Source organism: Acomys minous (assembly GCF_964271855.1).
Source record: "Acomys minous genome assembly, chromosome: 14".
NCBI classification, from domain to species: Eukaryota; Metazoa; Chordata; class Mammalia; order Rodentia; family Muridae; genus Acomys; species Acomys minous.
Window position 1 is genome coordinate 75,189,084 of NC_140496.1, and position 13,850 is coordinate 75,202,933.

At 36.6% G+C, this 13,850-nt stretch overlaps 1 protein-coding gene across 2 annotated transcripts in view; it reads left to right on the forward strand.

Annotated features, from left to right (window-relative positions):
• Positions 1 to 13,850, forward strand: part of DPYD (dihydropyrimidine dehydrogenase) — an 867,929-nt gene that overhangs the window by 751,698 nt on the left and 102,381 nt on the right. For both annotated transcript variants that reach the window (XM_084756838.1, XM_084756837.1), the window contains exon 20: positions 2,833 to 3,012. In XM_084756838.1, coding sequence (XP_084612964.1) covers positions 2,833 to 3,012 — 180 coding nt within the window. The remainder of the gene's footprint in view (positions 1 to 2,832; positions 3,013 to 13,850) is intronic.

Consider the following 13,850-nt stretch of genomic DNA (forward strand, 5'->3'; position numbering starts at 1 on the left):
TATTAATTAAACAATTTTTACACATACATTCATATTATTACACATATGTGCAATAAACTACCTGTAGCAAAAGAGCCATGACACAATCAGGGGTTATATAAATGTTACATTCTTAGTGTTTTGGCTATTTGTACTTGGCAGCCTTGAAGAAAACATCTTTCCTATCTTGGTGCATCTAAAATTCTGAATGTAAATAAATCTCCATAACAAATTGTCATTATCAACTTAAAACATCTATCTCAACTTAAAAACATCTTGACCCCTAAACAACTAAGCTTTGTTGTAAAACGAAGCTATCTGGTCTTTAGCTCCATCAGAGACTTGAGAAGGAATAAACTTGATTACCTGGGTTGGGAGTGCAGGTTAGTAGCTTTCCAAATGAGAAGATGACAGAGACAGTTTACTACCTAAATATTAACCCAAAACTCTCTATAATGTTGGAGCATCTTCAGCCTTCTGGCTCAATATATCTGACAGACATATTTGTGAGGCAGGAACTATTGAAGACTTGCTTACCCTGTTTTGGCAGAGTTTGGCTGTTGACTCTGCCTGCACCCAAGCTTACCCCTTTTTAGGCAGAATTCTGTCTGTGGTAGAAACGAAGACATTTTTTTCCCAGTGGCCTTTTGCCACATGTGAAGCCACCCCCATAAGGAGGTTCTTTGATGCTCATCATATTCTTTGAGGAAGGCTGGGTGTTGCCAGGAGTTAACCTGTCTCATTGTCAGTGAATCATTAAAATAATAAAAACATTTTAAAATGCCATATTCTGCATGTCTCTGAGGTTTTAGAAGACCTTAATCTAACTATCCTACCTTATCTTTCTATAGAATCATATCTATCTGCCGCACATAAGATGTATATTCTTGTGATAAAAGTAGACTAGTAATTGACATGACCATGATTTGATCAACTAACAATTAACTGGTATAACTTATTTATCCTAAACAGCCTGCAATAACAGCACCTCGATATCCACAGCCCACCCTTCATGAAATACATCCTCCATCCACTACCTAAATTGATAAGAGACTGAATAGAGACAGTTACAATTGTCCAGGACATGGATAGAATGTTTTTCTCCAAATCAAAAGGTTCCAAGAACAGTTCTCAATAGCATTTACACTGTCTTGGGTATAGTAAGTCATCTGAAGTTGATTTTAACTTTACTCAATAAATATCTACAACATCAGCATCTGCAGATGTGGATGTCTTCTGTGATACACTAGAACCACTACATATGGGTCAACATCTGGAAAAAATGAAATAGAAGTTATTTGGGCTTTTCTTAGTTGTATTTGTCTGGTTGCTTTACTGGGTGCATTTGGATACAGGTTATAACGGATATTGATTATCACATTGTAAATTCTGAACTTGGGATGATGATTTCTGGTAAAAAAAAAAAAAGGTTTGTTGGAATTTGTAATAACTGTGTCTCTGGAATCAGTATGTTATATCAAATTGAAGAAATAACTCTGGAAATTGTGATGCCACTGTGATAACATGAAATAATAAATAACTAAGCAAAAAAATCACAATAAAATATTTGTTAAAAATTCTAACCACAATAACAAAATTCTAAATAGGTTTTTACTTAGAAATATCATAATTTCTCTGATTCAGTATTCTTTAATGCTAAAATGACCATTAAAAGGATTATTAAGAATCACTCATTCGATTAATTGAGTACAGAGTAAGTGACAAATTCTGTGGTGGTTTCTGAAAATAATATAGTGATCAAAATAAATACAATTTTCCTTTTATAAATCTCAGTGAAACTAAGGACTGAGCCGCCAAGCATAAAATCACTCATTAATTATAAATCAAAGGCCACTGTATGTAAAGGAAAGCCTGACCTGCTCTGGGATACTGGGACCTCCCTTAAAATGGTGACAGTCAAGAAACTGAGGAATAGTTGGTGGTTACCTGGATGCAGATGAGAAAAGACCTCTAAAGCAGTAGAGACATCTTACCAAAAAAGCCTTCAGCAGTGCACCTAGCCTATACATAGCCAAAGATAGCTGTGAATTAAGCCCAACACAAACATTAAACATTGGGAAAACATTTTTGTTTCTAATTTTTGTTTTCTAATTTTTGTAAGTTAATTGTATATTGCTCAAGTACCAGCTCATAGATGAAATCTGTCCTGAGGTCAGAAGGTTGGACACCAACACTGCAGAGTCAGTTTTACCACTTCTGGGCTTGAGAACAACTCTTTGATGGTATAGTCAAGAGAGGGAAAATGAGAAAGCTGAAGTGCCTATGTTATGTCAAAGTTCAACCATAGGAGTCAGTGATTAACATCTGTATGGAGATATATCCAGCATGCTGTCACCTACACATGTTTACAATATGTAGTTTCTTATGCTTTGCAATGTATATACACATTTGTGAGAATGTCAACATGTCAAGTTAAAAGAATCATTCACTCCTGTAGAGGTTCCTTCGAATCTCTTTTTTTTAATATATTTTATTAATTTATTCATATTACATCTCAATTGTTATCCCATCTCTTGTATCCTCCCATTCCTCCTTCCCTCCCATTTTCCCTTTACTCCCCTCCCCTATGACTGTGACTGAGGGGGACCTTCTCCCCCTGTATATGCTCATAGGGTATCAAGTCTCCTCTTGGTAGCCTGCTATCCTTCCTTTGGAAGACAAGTCTTTTTTTATTCTTCCCATTTGCCTTCCACTCCAATCCCCAAACAGCTTGTGCTCTGTTTTGCTTGCAACAGACCTGGCACATAAACATTTGTTAAATGAATGGACGTCATACCTGTCTGAAGAGGTGGCTCTTGGTCTGATGCTCTTCTGCCATTCTGTCTTCCCTAGGTCTGCAGTGCTATTCAGAATCAGGACTTCACTGTGATTGAAGACTACTGCACTGGCCTCAAAGCCCTGCTTTATCTGAAGAGCATTGAAGAGTTAGCCGACTGGGATGGGCAGAGTCCAGCCATTAGGAGTCATCAGAAAGGGAAACCGGTTCCACGTATTGCTGAGCTTATGGGACAGGTATGTGCTGCTCTCTCCTGTGTTGACCATGGAGAACTCTGCTTGGGTTCATTTATCTTTCAGGCCATTTGCTTTTCTATACTTCTGCTAAGATGCCAAAGGCAGGGCCTGTATGATGTTGAATTTTTTTTTTACAGTACAATCATTCTGAGGCAGGCTTGATTATGGCCATACGATAGGTCTCCTGGTTACCTTCTGATAAAATACAAGGTCGTGCAAAAGAAAAAGAGTGGAGTTTGTAGTGTGAAGTGCCTCTGAGTTCTTGCTGACTGTTCTGATGACTAGCATTCTTTGCCGTGAGAAGCTAGGGATTTCTTTATTCTTTAACAAGCTCTGGAGATTATAACATTACCTTTCTATTTTCAAGACAATCAAATCACTGGGGTGCTGAATAATATGATGCCATTTTTAAAATTAAAATCTAATCAGTATCTTTTGTAACTGCCTCTGCCGTGTGGTTAAACCTGGGCTCCAAAGGTTACAGCCCTACTTTCTCTCTAACTGCTATTTTCTGAGACATATACACTACATTTACATTTTGTATAATACAGTGATTTCAGCAACTCTTTTCTAAAACAACCTTCAGCATTTCGCCTTTGTGTTTCCTTTGTATTATTCTAAATAGACAACCATTGTCAGAAGAGATTTCTTGAGTCCTGAACGAGGGGAGGAAAAAATTATAATTCTTAGTCTTTTCAGCTTGTCACTACATCAATAATTAACTTTAAAAAAAAGAGAGAGAGGAGGTATGAAAAGATTCTTTAAGGAAGCATTTAATAATTCACATGAGTTTTAACTTGAAACAGGTCACATGAAAAAGAATGGAAAACAAAAACCCTGGGTGTGCCGCCTTGGATGATAGTGAGAGGTTCGGCAAGACTGAGGGATACAAAGCATAACTGGGCAGTCTTTGTGAAAAATATCACTGTCCTTAGTCTAACATCTAGCCAAAAATAAAGACTTCTTAAAGAATAATATGTATGATTGCAAGTTCAATAATGAGAAAAGGGGAAAGAGATAAAACCTACAAAGTGGGTTCCAGGAAAAATATCATGATGAATGACTCCATGAGTGGCAATCAAACAGAAAGGCTGTGACATTAATATTTATAATATTGTAATTAGAAGACAGAGCCTAAGCAGCATTATTAGTGTAACTAATCATATTATCATAGACTGATTCTTCAGTATTCAGAGAGTGTTCTTGCCTTTATCAATGATCAGCAATACTCTAAGGTTGTTTATAACTTAAAAAATCATAGATGACATTACACACATTCAACGTAAAAATATCTCAGGGAAATTGTTTCTGACATGGTATTTTATGACCATCTATAAACTTGGATGTGTGTCATGTGAGCTGAAATGTAAGTAGCTGCTCTGTGCTATGATGATTTGTCTTTTTAAAGGGTATTCACCTTCATTTCTCCATTTCCATATTCAAAGGAATGATGGATCAGGAAGAGGACATCTGTGTCCGTGACATAAATGGAAATTGATTTTCTAATAGTTTAGATCTACATTTGGACTTTCATTTTGGTAAACTCAGCCTTCTACAAGATCATTAGTATAATTTTCAGCATTATCAATTATTTAAAAAAAAGATTGGTGAATCATTTTTTAAAAATAAAACAAGAAACAAAAAGATGGTCGAGTAATAGACCCTGGGTTCTTTGGTACAAGCTGCTATAACTTAAACATCAGGAGATGTCCCCTTTAGCATAACATCCTAACTAGTGAATCTAAGGACTCTAGATTCACATTTCAGATGGCTTCCTGTCTATTTCTCTTCAGTGTGTGTGTGTGTGTCTAATATTTGAGTGTCGAAGTTTGTGATGAGAAAAAGCACAGAAATCAACGTGCTTACTGAACATTATTGGAGAGGGAAAGAGGACTACTGACAGCAAGCCCCAATATGCCATGGAAGGGAAACAGTAAAAGACCAAACCTTCTACATAGCTGGGGCTCTGTGCATTGCCACATGCAGTTCCCTGCCTTTCAAACAGCTTCCCAATCAAACAGGAAAAACTCCTCAAATATTACCATCTTCTCACATGATGTTATGACTTCCACACCAGAGCCACTTTCTCCTACCACCCCACCCCACCCAGAACCTAAATCCTAACAGTTATCACAAGATTACAGTTTTACGTCTTTTAACTATGCTGAACAGGCTCCTGTCATATCCATCTTTACATCCTAGTACGGGCTTAATGGCTGTTGGTTCAGCAACTAGGTAAATGTGGGGCCAGAATGTACAACTGATAGTCACCAGCTTCATCAGGCTATTATTCTATCTATTACAGTATAAATGAAGAATAGGGAAGGAAATAACCTTTAGTTTTGTTGTTTAAATGTTAAATACCTGTCCCACCCTAACCCCCATGAGCTCCTGTGTCTGAACTCTTGTGCATCAGCTGGTGGTACTGTCGCAGAGGATTGGGGAACATTTAGGCTGTAGAGACTCACTGGAACAAGTGAGTTCCTGGGGGCAGGCCTTGTCATGGTATAGCTATATTTCATATGCATTCTGTTTCCTCAATGTGGGGGCATTGAATGAGAATGGCCCTTATAAGTTCAGATATTAGAATGCCTGGTCAGCAGGGAGGAGAATTGTTTGAAATGCTTACAAGGATTAGGAGGTGTGGCCTTAACTGAGTACAGTGTGGCATTATTGGGAAAAGCATATCACTGGGAGTGGGCTTTGAGATTTCAAAAGCCAATGCCAGGCCCAGTCTCTCCCACTGGGCTTGCAGGTCAATATGTAATTCTCAACTACTGCTCCAGTGTCTTACATGGCCCATACTCTTCATCCAGATTATGAGCTAAATCTCTGAATTTTTCTCTAAAAAAAGATTTATTTATTATGTATACAGTGCACATTAGATCACATTATAGACGGTTGTGAACCACCATGTGCTTGCTGGGAATTGAACTCAGGACCTCTGGAAAAGCAGTCAGTGCTCTTAACTGCTGAGCCATCTCTCCAGCCCCACATGCTTTCTTTTCTTTTTTTTTTTTTAAGAGTTGCCTTGGTCCTGGTGCCTTTTCAAAGCAAGAGAACAGTGACTAAGACACTGAGTGTGAATAGCGTTCAACCAACCAGCCTTGTGCTTCTTCCAACAGGCCTTTCCTGCCACGACAGAGTGTACCTTTCTGATACCACCAGCCAAAATAAGCCTTTTCTACTTTAGCTTTCTATTGTCGGGGCAGTTCAATCACAGCGATAAATAAATAAATAAAAAAAGTAACAAAGACAAACCTGAAAGTCTCATTTTGTGAGTCCACTTCAGCTAAACGAGGTGGGAAAAAGCCAGAAGAAATCATGAAGTAGGCAAGTGAGCAACTTTTATGCTTTCTTGGCTTCCACAAATACGCTCAAAGTATGATGAGCTTCTTGCAGGCTGAGTGAGATCTATGTGCCAGTGTCTACAACAGTGTCCATCATGTAGAACAGTAGCAGAGTGGTTGCTTTAGTTAGGGCTTCTATTGCTCTGAAGAGACACTGTGACCATGGCAACTCTTACAAAGGAAAATATTTAATTGGCACTGACCTACACTTTCAGAGGTTTAGTCCATCATCATCACGGTGAGAAGCATGGCAGCGTCCAGGCAGACATGGTGCTGGAGAGGGAACCGATAGCTCTACATCTGGCCTGGCAAGCAGCAGGAAGAGAGACTCGGGGCCTGGCTTAAGCATTTAAAACTTCAAAGCCCACCCCCAGTGACACGTTTCCTCCAACAAGGCCACACTCCCTAATTACGCTATTCCCTATGAGCCTATAGGGACCATTTTTATTCAAACCACCGCAGAGGTTTAATTGATGGATGAAAATAATGATCACTCACTTATTTTTAATATGTATCTTGAGTTTCATTTCCTTTCTGAAGTCACCTAAGGTCCTTCCTTTCTCATTGGGAAATTCAAATCACTCCCTCCCCCCTTCTAGACCCCTTTGCTCACACAATTAGCAGGCTTAGCAATTCTTCTACTACCTGTGTCTGCCTGTCCATTGCTTAAACTCATTATAAGCATTTTTGAGAATGTATACCAGGCCTGCTTTATTCGTGAGTTTCCAATGCTACGTGTTTATGAAATTAAACTGCACCAACTATCTGTGGCATTCTTATTTAGAAGAAAAGAGAAAGCAAATTTGTAATTAAAATTCCAGCTTGGCTCTTTCAGGAATAGCAGGCGTTTGTGAGGAAAGAGTAAACGTGCCAAATTACTTTCAGCAGGTATTAAAGCATGATCAAATACATATCGGCGACATTAATAAGTGAACCTGATCTGTGCTCACTAAGGAGCTCTCATTAGGATGAGGTCAGAAATGCTGCCCTGGAACCTGTAGAGCAGCTCTGAGGACAAAGCTTTGTTTGAAGGTAGAAACCAAAAATGTATGCACATGGACACCTGCATCCCTCTGTTGTTTTAAAAACAAAAGTAACACAGTGTCAGACCATTGTAAGGTATAGTAATTATATATGGTGATGACTGAATACTCAGAACTGTCAGTTTTCAAGGAGACAAATGTGTATATATATAAATATATATATATTTGCAAATAAGGTGGGCATGGTCTTAAATAAATTGAATATGTGTGTATATGTATAATACATACATACACATACATACATATATACATATGCATATATGTATATATGTATATATATATATATATATGTATATATATATATATATATGAATGACAAGTAGTCTCCAGGAAACAATACTGTTTCCTAGTTACAGGTTTAAAGTTGTATTTTATTTGCAGTGTGATTGTTGCTCAGTTGTAAAGGGCTTGTCTAATGACCACAAACCCTTATATTTAGTTCTTAGCAATAAAAGAAAAAATATTTGTTTTATTTGTGTTTTTTGTTTTCTTTCATTTCTATTTTCTCACATCTATATAAAATTTGCATATAGAAAATATACATAAATCTTAAATGGAATATGCGACAAATGAATAGATACGTTTACCATGACCATGATGCGACTAAAATATACAGTATAGGGACACTTGAGACTGTTTCTATGTGCCTCCCAGCCATCATACCTTACCATCCATCACCAGAAACAAACACCATCTCATTTCTTCGAACCAAGATTAGTTTGTTTATGTTCTTTTACATTTTAAATAGAAATCCACAGACTGTGTGTGGGAAGGTCTGTGTATGGCACTCTTACTCACTGAGGTGTTTTGTGCATACTATTAGTTTATTATTGGTAATAACAGTCTTACTTATAAATATGCTATAATTTGTTTCTTCATTCAAAACAGTGGTTTGATGTTTTTCTTGGTATTTGCAATGCACTCTTGTATAACTTATTTTTTGTGCTTAAGTATTTCCATATATCTTGGAAAATATGTAGAAATCCAATCTCTTGGTCAAAAAGTGGCTATTTAAGTTTTACAGAAAACCTTCAAGGATATTTTCAAAGTAGTTGAAATACTTTACACCCTTGCCACTGTGGTATGCATATTTAGTTTTGCACTCAATACAACATTGAGCATTCTAAGTCCATTTATTCGAGATGTTTTAATGTATGAATTAATATATTATTTTTTGTTACGAATAGCTAGTGCTGTTACATTCTTAATGCCATTGCCATCCATATACCTTGTTGTCAATGAAGTATCTGCTTAATCTGTCATTATTTTTATTATTTTAAAATGAAATTGATGTCTCATTGGCTTCCCCAAAAAATATTTGACAAAATTCGGCATCCATTCATAGTGATAACCCTAAGCAATGAGATTCTGAAGCTAGCATAGTACTTAACGTTGGAAGAATAAATTGGTTTTTTTTTTTAAGATCAACTGCTAATCAGGAATTCTTGTTACTCTATTTTATGGTAATAGATGTGCAATAAGGACTTAAAGAGAAAAATAGAAGAAAGTAGTAGTGCCTAACTTTAAAGAACATACTGAAACAGTTCTGGTTTTTACAGTAAGACTGTTCCCATAAAATACCAAATATACTATAGAAATATGATTAAACTAATAAGTGAACTTGGCAAAGTTTCATGACACAAAACAGAACTCAGTCATAGTCTCACATGAATAACTGGAATAAAACCCAGTAGAAATCAAATTTAAAATGACACAAGGACAGCAAGAACTACAAACTACTTTAGAGCAAATTAAAACATGCAATATTTGCCTGTTTAATATGACAATGGACTGATGAAGGAAAAATAAGTCTTAAATAACTGCTGAAATGTGGAAAGAATATGACAGTTGTTTTCAAATTGATCTGTCTGAACATTATGATCCCACTCAAAATTCTAACATATGCTTTTAAAGTTGACAAGTTGATTCAAAATGTACATTGGATTTGAGAGAGCAGAATAGCCAAAAATAATTCATAAAATAGAACAGAGTTAGACTTTCATGATCTATCTTCATGGTCTTCTATAAAAGCGCAGTAAAGCAAGGGTGCTTTGGTGGTGGGATAGAGAAGCAGATCAATGGGGCCAATAGAAAGACCAAAAATAGACCTAAAAACACACACTGAGTTGATATTCAACAAAAGTGCATGAACAATACAGCTGAGAAAGTACAATGTAACCAAGAATGCTATACATGAAATTCAGGCCTCACATAAACATATTTAAACATACATCATATACAAAAGTAAAGGTCTAACAAAACTCAAAATTTTACAGCAAATGTAGGTCCACTATAAAAATGAGCTGAGAACAAGATATATCCCGTCCCTCTGGAATACAAATGCTTAGGTTTGTAATTGACTCGTTTTATTTTGGTGTCTGCATGTTTTACATACCTCTGTGTGGGGTGTGTGTGTGTGTGTGTGTGTGTGTGTGTGTGTGTGTGTGTGTGTGTGTGTGTATCTATCACATGTATGCATTGCCCATGGAGGCCAGAAGAGAGAACCAGATTCCTTGAAACTATAGTTACCATGTGGGTACAAGAAACTGAACCTGGGTTTCTGCAAGAATACTGCCAAGCCATTTTAATTTTTTTAATGAAAGAGTAGGGGGTAAGGAGAGAGATCATCATGTATCATGTGCTGGTCTTAAGTGTAAGTAAAGAATTATTGAACCATATGATAAATTCACTAACTGTACAAGAAAAACACTGATGCTGATGCTAAGTTTCCTTACGGATCAAAGTTTGCTCATCAAGAGATAGTTTACAAAATAAAAACTCACGTCATGGAATGAGTAGGATAGTCTGAACACTTGATTCTCATAAGAAATTTAAATCAGAAAAAAAACCATATACCATACTTTTCAGTGCATGCTGAGTTCCCTGGAAACAGTACAACCTGTTCAAGCAGGATTTCATAAAGACTCTTAAAAAAAAAAAAAGAAGAAGAAGAATCTGCCATGAAGAATTTGTTAGTGGGATAGCTTTGAAAATAAAACTTAACCTTTTTTTTCTTTCTCTAATAACATTTTCATACTTCACCAAAAAAAAAGGGGGGGAGAAACAGGGCCAAGCAGGGGCGATGAAAGCTAATCCCCTTACGTTCACTCACTTTAAAGTTTTGAGGTCCTTGTCCAATTGTAGTTCTGGGTCCAAGGTTCGTTTTCCTTGAACTGCCAGTTGGTTAGAATGTTCCAGATGACAATATATTTCTGTCTTTTACTTAGGCGATAATTGAAACAAACACATTATTAAGGGACTGATTTCTGTCTAGCTATACACAAATTACATGAGGTTAAGCTGTAGTTTTCTGTTTGAGTTGAGTCATGGCATAAGGAAATTTCAAAAGAAGAGGAGGAGGAGAAGGAGGAGGAAAAAAGCACCAAGCCCAGAAAGAAAGTCCCCCAAACTCCAGCATTACCAGATCAGATCAGATTGTACTGCACAGATATTAGAGACTTTCATCTACAAATGCAACAGCATCCTATGGTTGGAGTAATATCTGTGGTAGAGTGCGAGAATGTCCAAGGCCCTATAACACTAGGTGTTTTATAAATGATAAGAATTTCTCCATAAAATAAAAATATTACTAAATAAAATTCCACAGCCTCATTTGAAATTCTGATCTTTTGGTCATCTTACCAGTATTCCACGTCCCCATTCAGTTATCAGCGATATAAAGTGTAACAAACAATACAACCAGGATATTTGGAGCCTAGTGGGTTTGAATTCAAGGCTAGAATTTGGTGCCTTACTACTCTCTGAGCTGAGACCAGGATATAAATCCCTTCATCTCCCATTTGCACAAAGGCAAAATAAGGTAATGTTCCCTCTTTCACGGGCACTTCATGAAAAACAGAAAGTATGTACCCTAAGAGTCTAGCATAAGAAAGCAGTTAATACAGTAGTTAGCATTATACTTTATAATTTATAGTGGAATGATAGACTGATTGATTTATGTACTTCAGGGTAATGTTGGATATACCTTTATCCAAAATAGATGGATAACATTAAGAGAAATATAAATATTTGAGAGATGCATTAATAATTTACTTCATCATTTGTGTAGATTTTCAAACAGAACTTCCACCTTATTTTTATGTTTTTCTAACCTTCTATTATAACATACACTTAATAAATTTTATTTGATCTGGCTGAAGGCTAGCATATTTTTTCTTTGAATCACACTCTTTTTGTAAAAAAAAAAAACCTTCTCAATAATTTGCAAGCAATCGATTTCTAAAGAAAATGAAAATACAGAAGTGTGTGATCAGTTGTTGATGCTTGTGTGGACCTGACATAGGATGAGATGCTACAGAACACAGCTTTCCACGATCAACTGCAAATAGAACAGTACTAAGTCAGCTGGCCCAGAGCCTCCAGCAACAATGCAGTTTTAAGGTTGTGATCACTTTCTGCCATCCATCATGATGTGTCTGAAATAAGATGTCTTGTGCTTCAGCCTCCTTCATATTTTCCTATTTCTCCACAGCTCTTTTCCTTTGTCCAATACACATGTAAGAAAATGTGATTCCTTATTCCTTACTTCTCCCTACCATCTAAAATTGATACCTAATTACCAACCACAGTGTAATTATTTCCTTTGTCATCCATGAAAGTAAGTGGTTAACTGTAATTTCTCATACTTCATCTAATTTAACTACTTTAATCAAAAGGTACCTTATTAATATTAATTATATACTTAGAACTTGTGCAAAAGATACTTTTCATCTTCAGCACAACTTACATTAATTCTGATGGGACTTTTAAGTACTAGAAAAAAATTTAAGATTTTTCTTATTTGCTATATAGAGATTGGGAAGTTTTGTAATGCAATTAATATGAGCAGGTAAATTAAAGTTTGAGTTCATATTCCCGCCATCAAGTAATCCTGAACATTTGAAATTCCAGGCTACAGTCAGGAGGATCTCCCTTAGAAAATCATGATTTTCCTCTATTTTATCTGTTGACATGTATAAATGGAATATGAGGGTGAAGAATAATTTTCAGGTCATGAGAGAAGTCAAGAAAGCTTTCTTGATAAGTGAAACTCAACAGAAATTTCAACTATAGTGATCTTTAATCCATTCTAGCTTTGCATATGATTTGAAAATAAAATTAAATTTACTCTATTAGAAATGGAAATAAAACTGTTATTTAGTCTATACAAAACCAAAAAAAAAAACCCCACAAACTTACATGTAATTTTGACATTCAAACATGCTATGGCTAATCTGCAAAGGGTGGTTTGTCTCTGAAATCACAAACCTGGGCAGGTAAGGTGAAAGGATTGTCCTGAGTTCAAGGCTAGCCTAAACTCTTGTGAGACCCTGACCCAAAGCAAACAGACAAATTAGATGTCATAAATGCCATGAAACAGGTTTTTGCAAGTCTAAGGAATTTTAGAAAGGATAAGTCAAGGTATCTTTAATGTCATTGGATGATTGGCATCTCACATTTGGCCAAATAAAATTGTAACCAAGTGAAATGCATAGTCTTATGTCTTTTGGAGAACTTGATTACTTTGAATTCTTACCTACACTGACCTAGTTAGCCATGCAATCCCCAATACACAATTTCATGTTATGTAATCCAAGAAATAAATGTTTTTATTACAATGGTGCTATGCTTTGTAGTCATAGATAAGTTAATGGAAATGTGTCTGAGATGGTGGTATGTTTTTTGTTTTGTTTGCTTTTTCTTTTTCTTTTTTAAAATTTTTTATTAATTTATTCTTGTTACATCTCAATGGTTATCCCATCCCTTGTATCCTCCCATTCTTCCCTCCCTCCCATTTTCCCCTTATTCCCCTCCCCTATGACTGTTCCTGAGGGGGATTACCTCCCCCTGTATATGCTCATAGGGTATCAAGTCTCTTCTTGGTAACCTGCTATCCTTCCTCTGAGTGCCACCAGGTCTCCTCCTCCAGGGGACGTGGTCAAATATGAGGCACCAGAGTTCGTGTAAAAGTCTTACCCCACTCTCTGCTCACCTGTGGAGAATGTCCTGTCCATTGGCTAGATCTGGGTAGCCTATTCTGAGAATATAACTATTCTGCTGCTCAGAATCCTTTGATTTGCAGCTTTAGGCACTGTTTGTGAAGTTCCCTAGCTGACTCAAGGTGCTCAAGTCTTTGCTCCCAGACCTCACAACTTGTAGCCACAATGCCCTGGAATTCCACCAGCAAACAAAGAGGCAACGCTTTGAAGGGTTTCCACAGCTGGTCTTTAGAACATTATCCATTTCTTCTTTGTTTATAAGCTCTCAAAGTATAATACTCTTCGCTCAGGCCTTCGATTGTTGGTGATCCTTCTGTCTCACCGAGCTGCAGAGTGCCCTGTTGATTTCCTCACTCTCATTCCGAGCATCTTTCAAACCCTGATTGTTACCAACTATTTCCTCATACTTAATGAGGGTCCAAAGGAAACCAACCAAAGGAATCCAA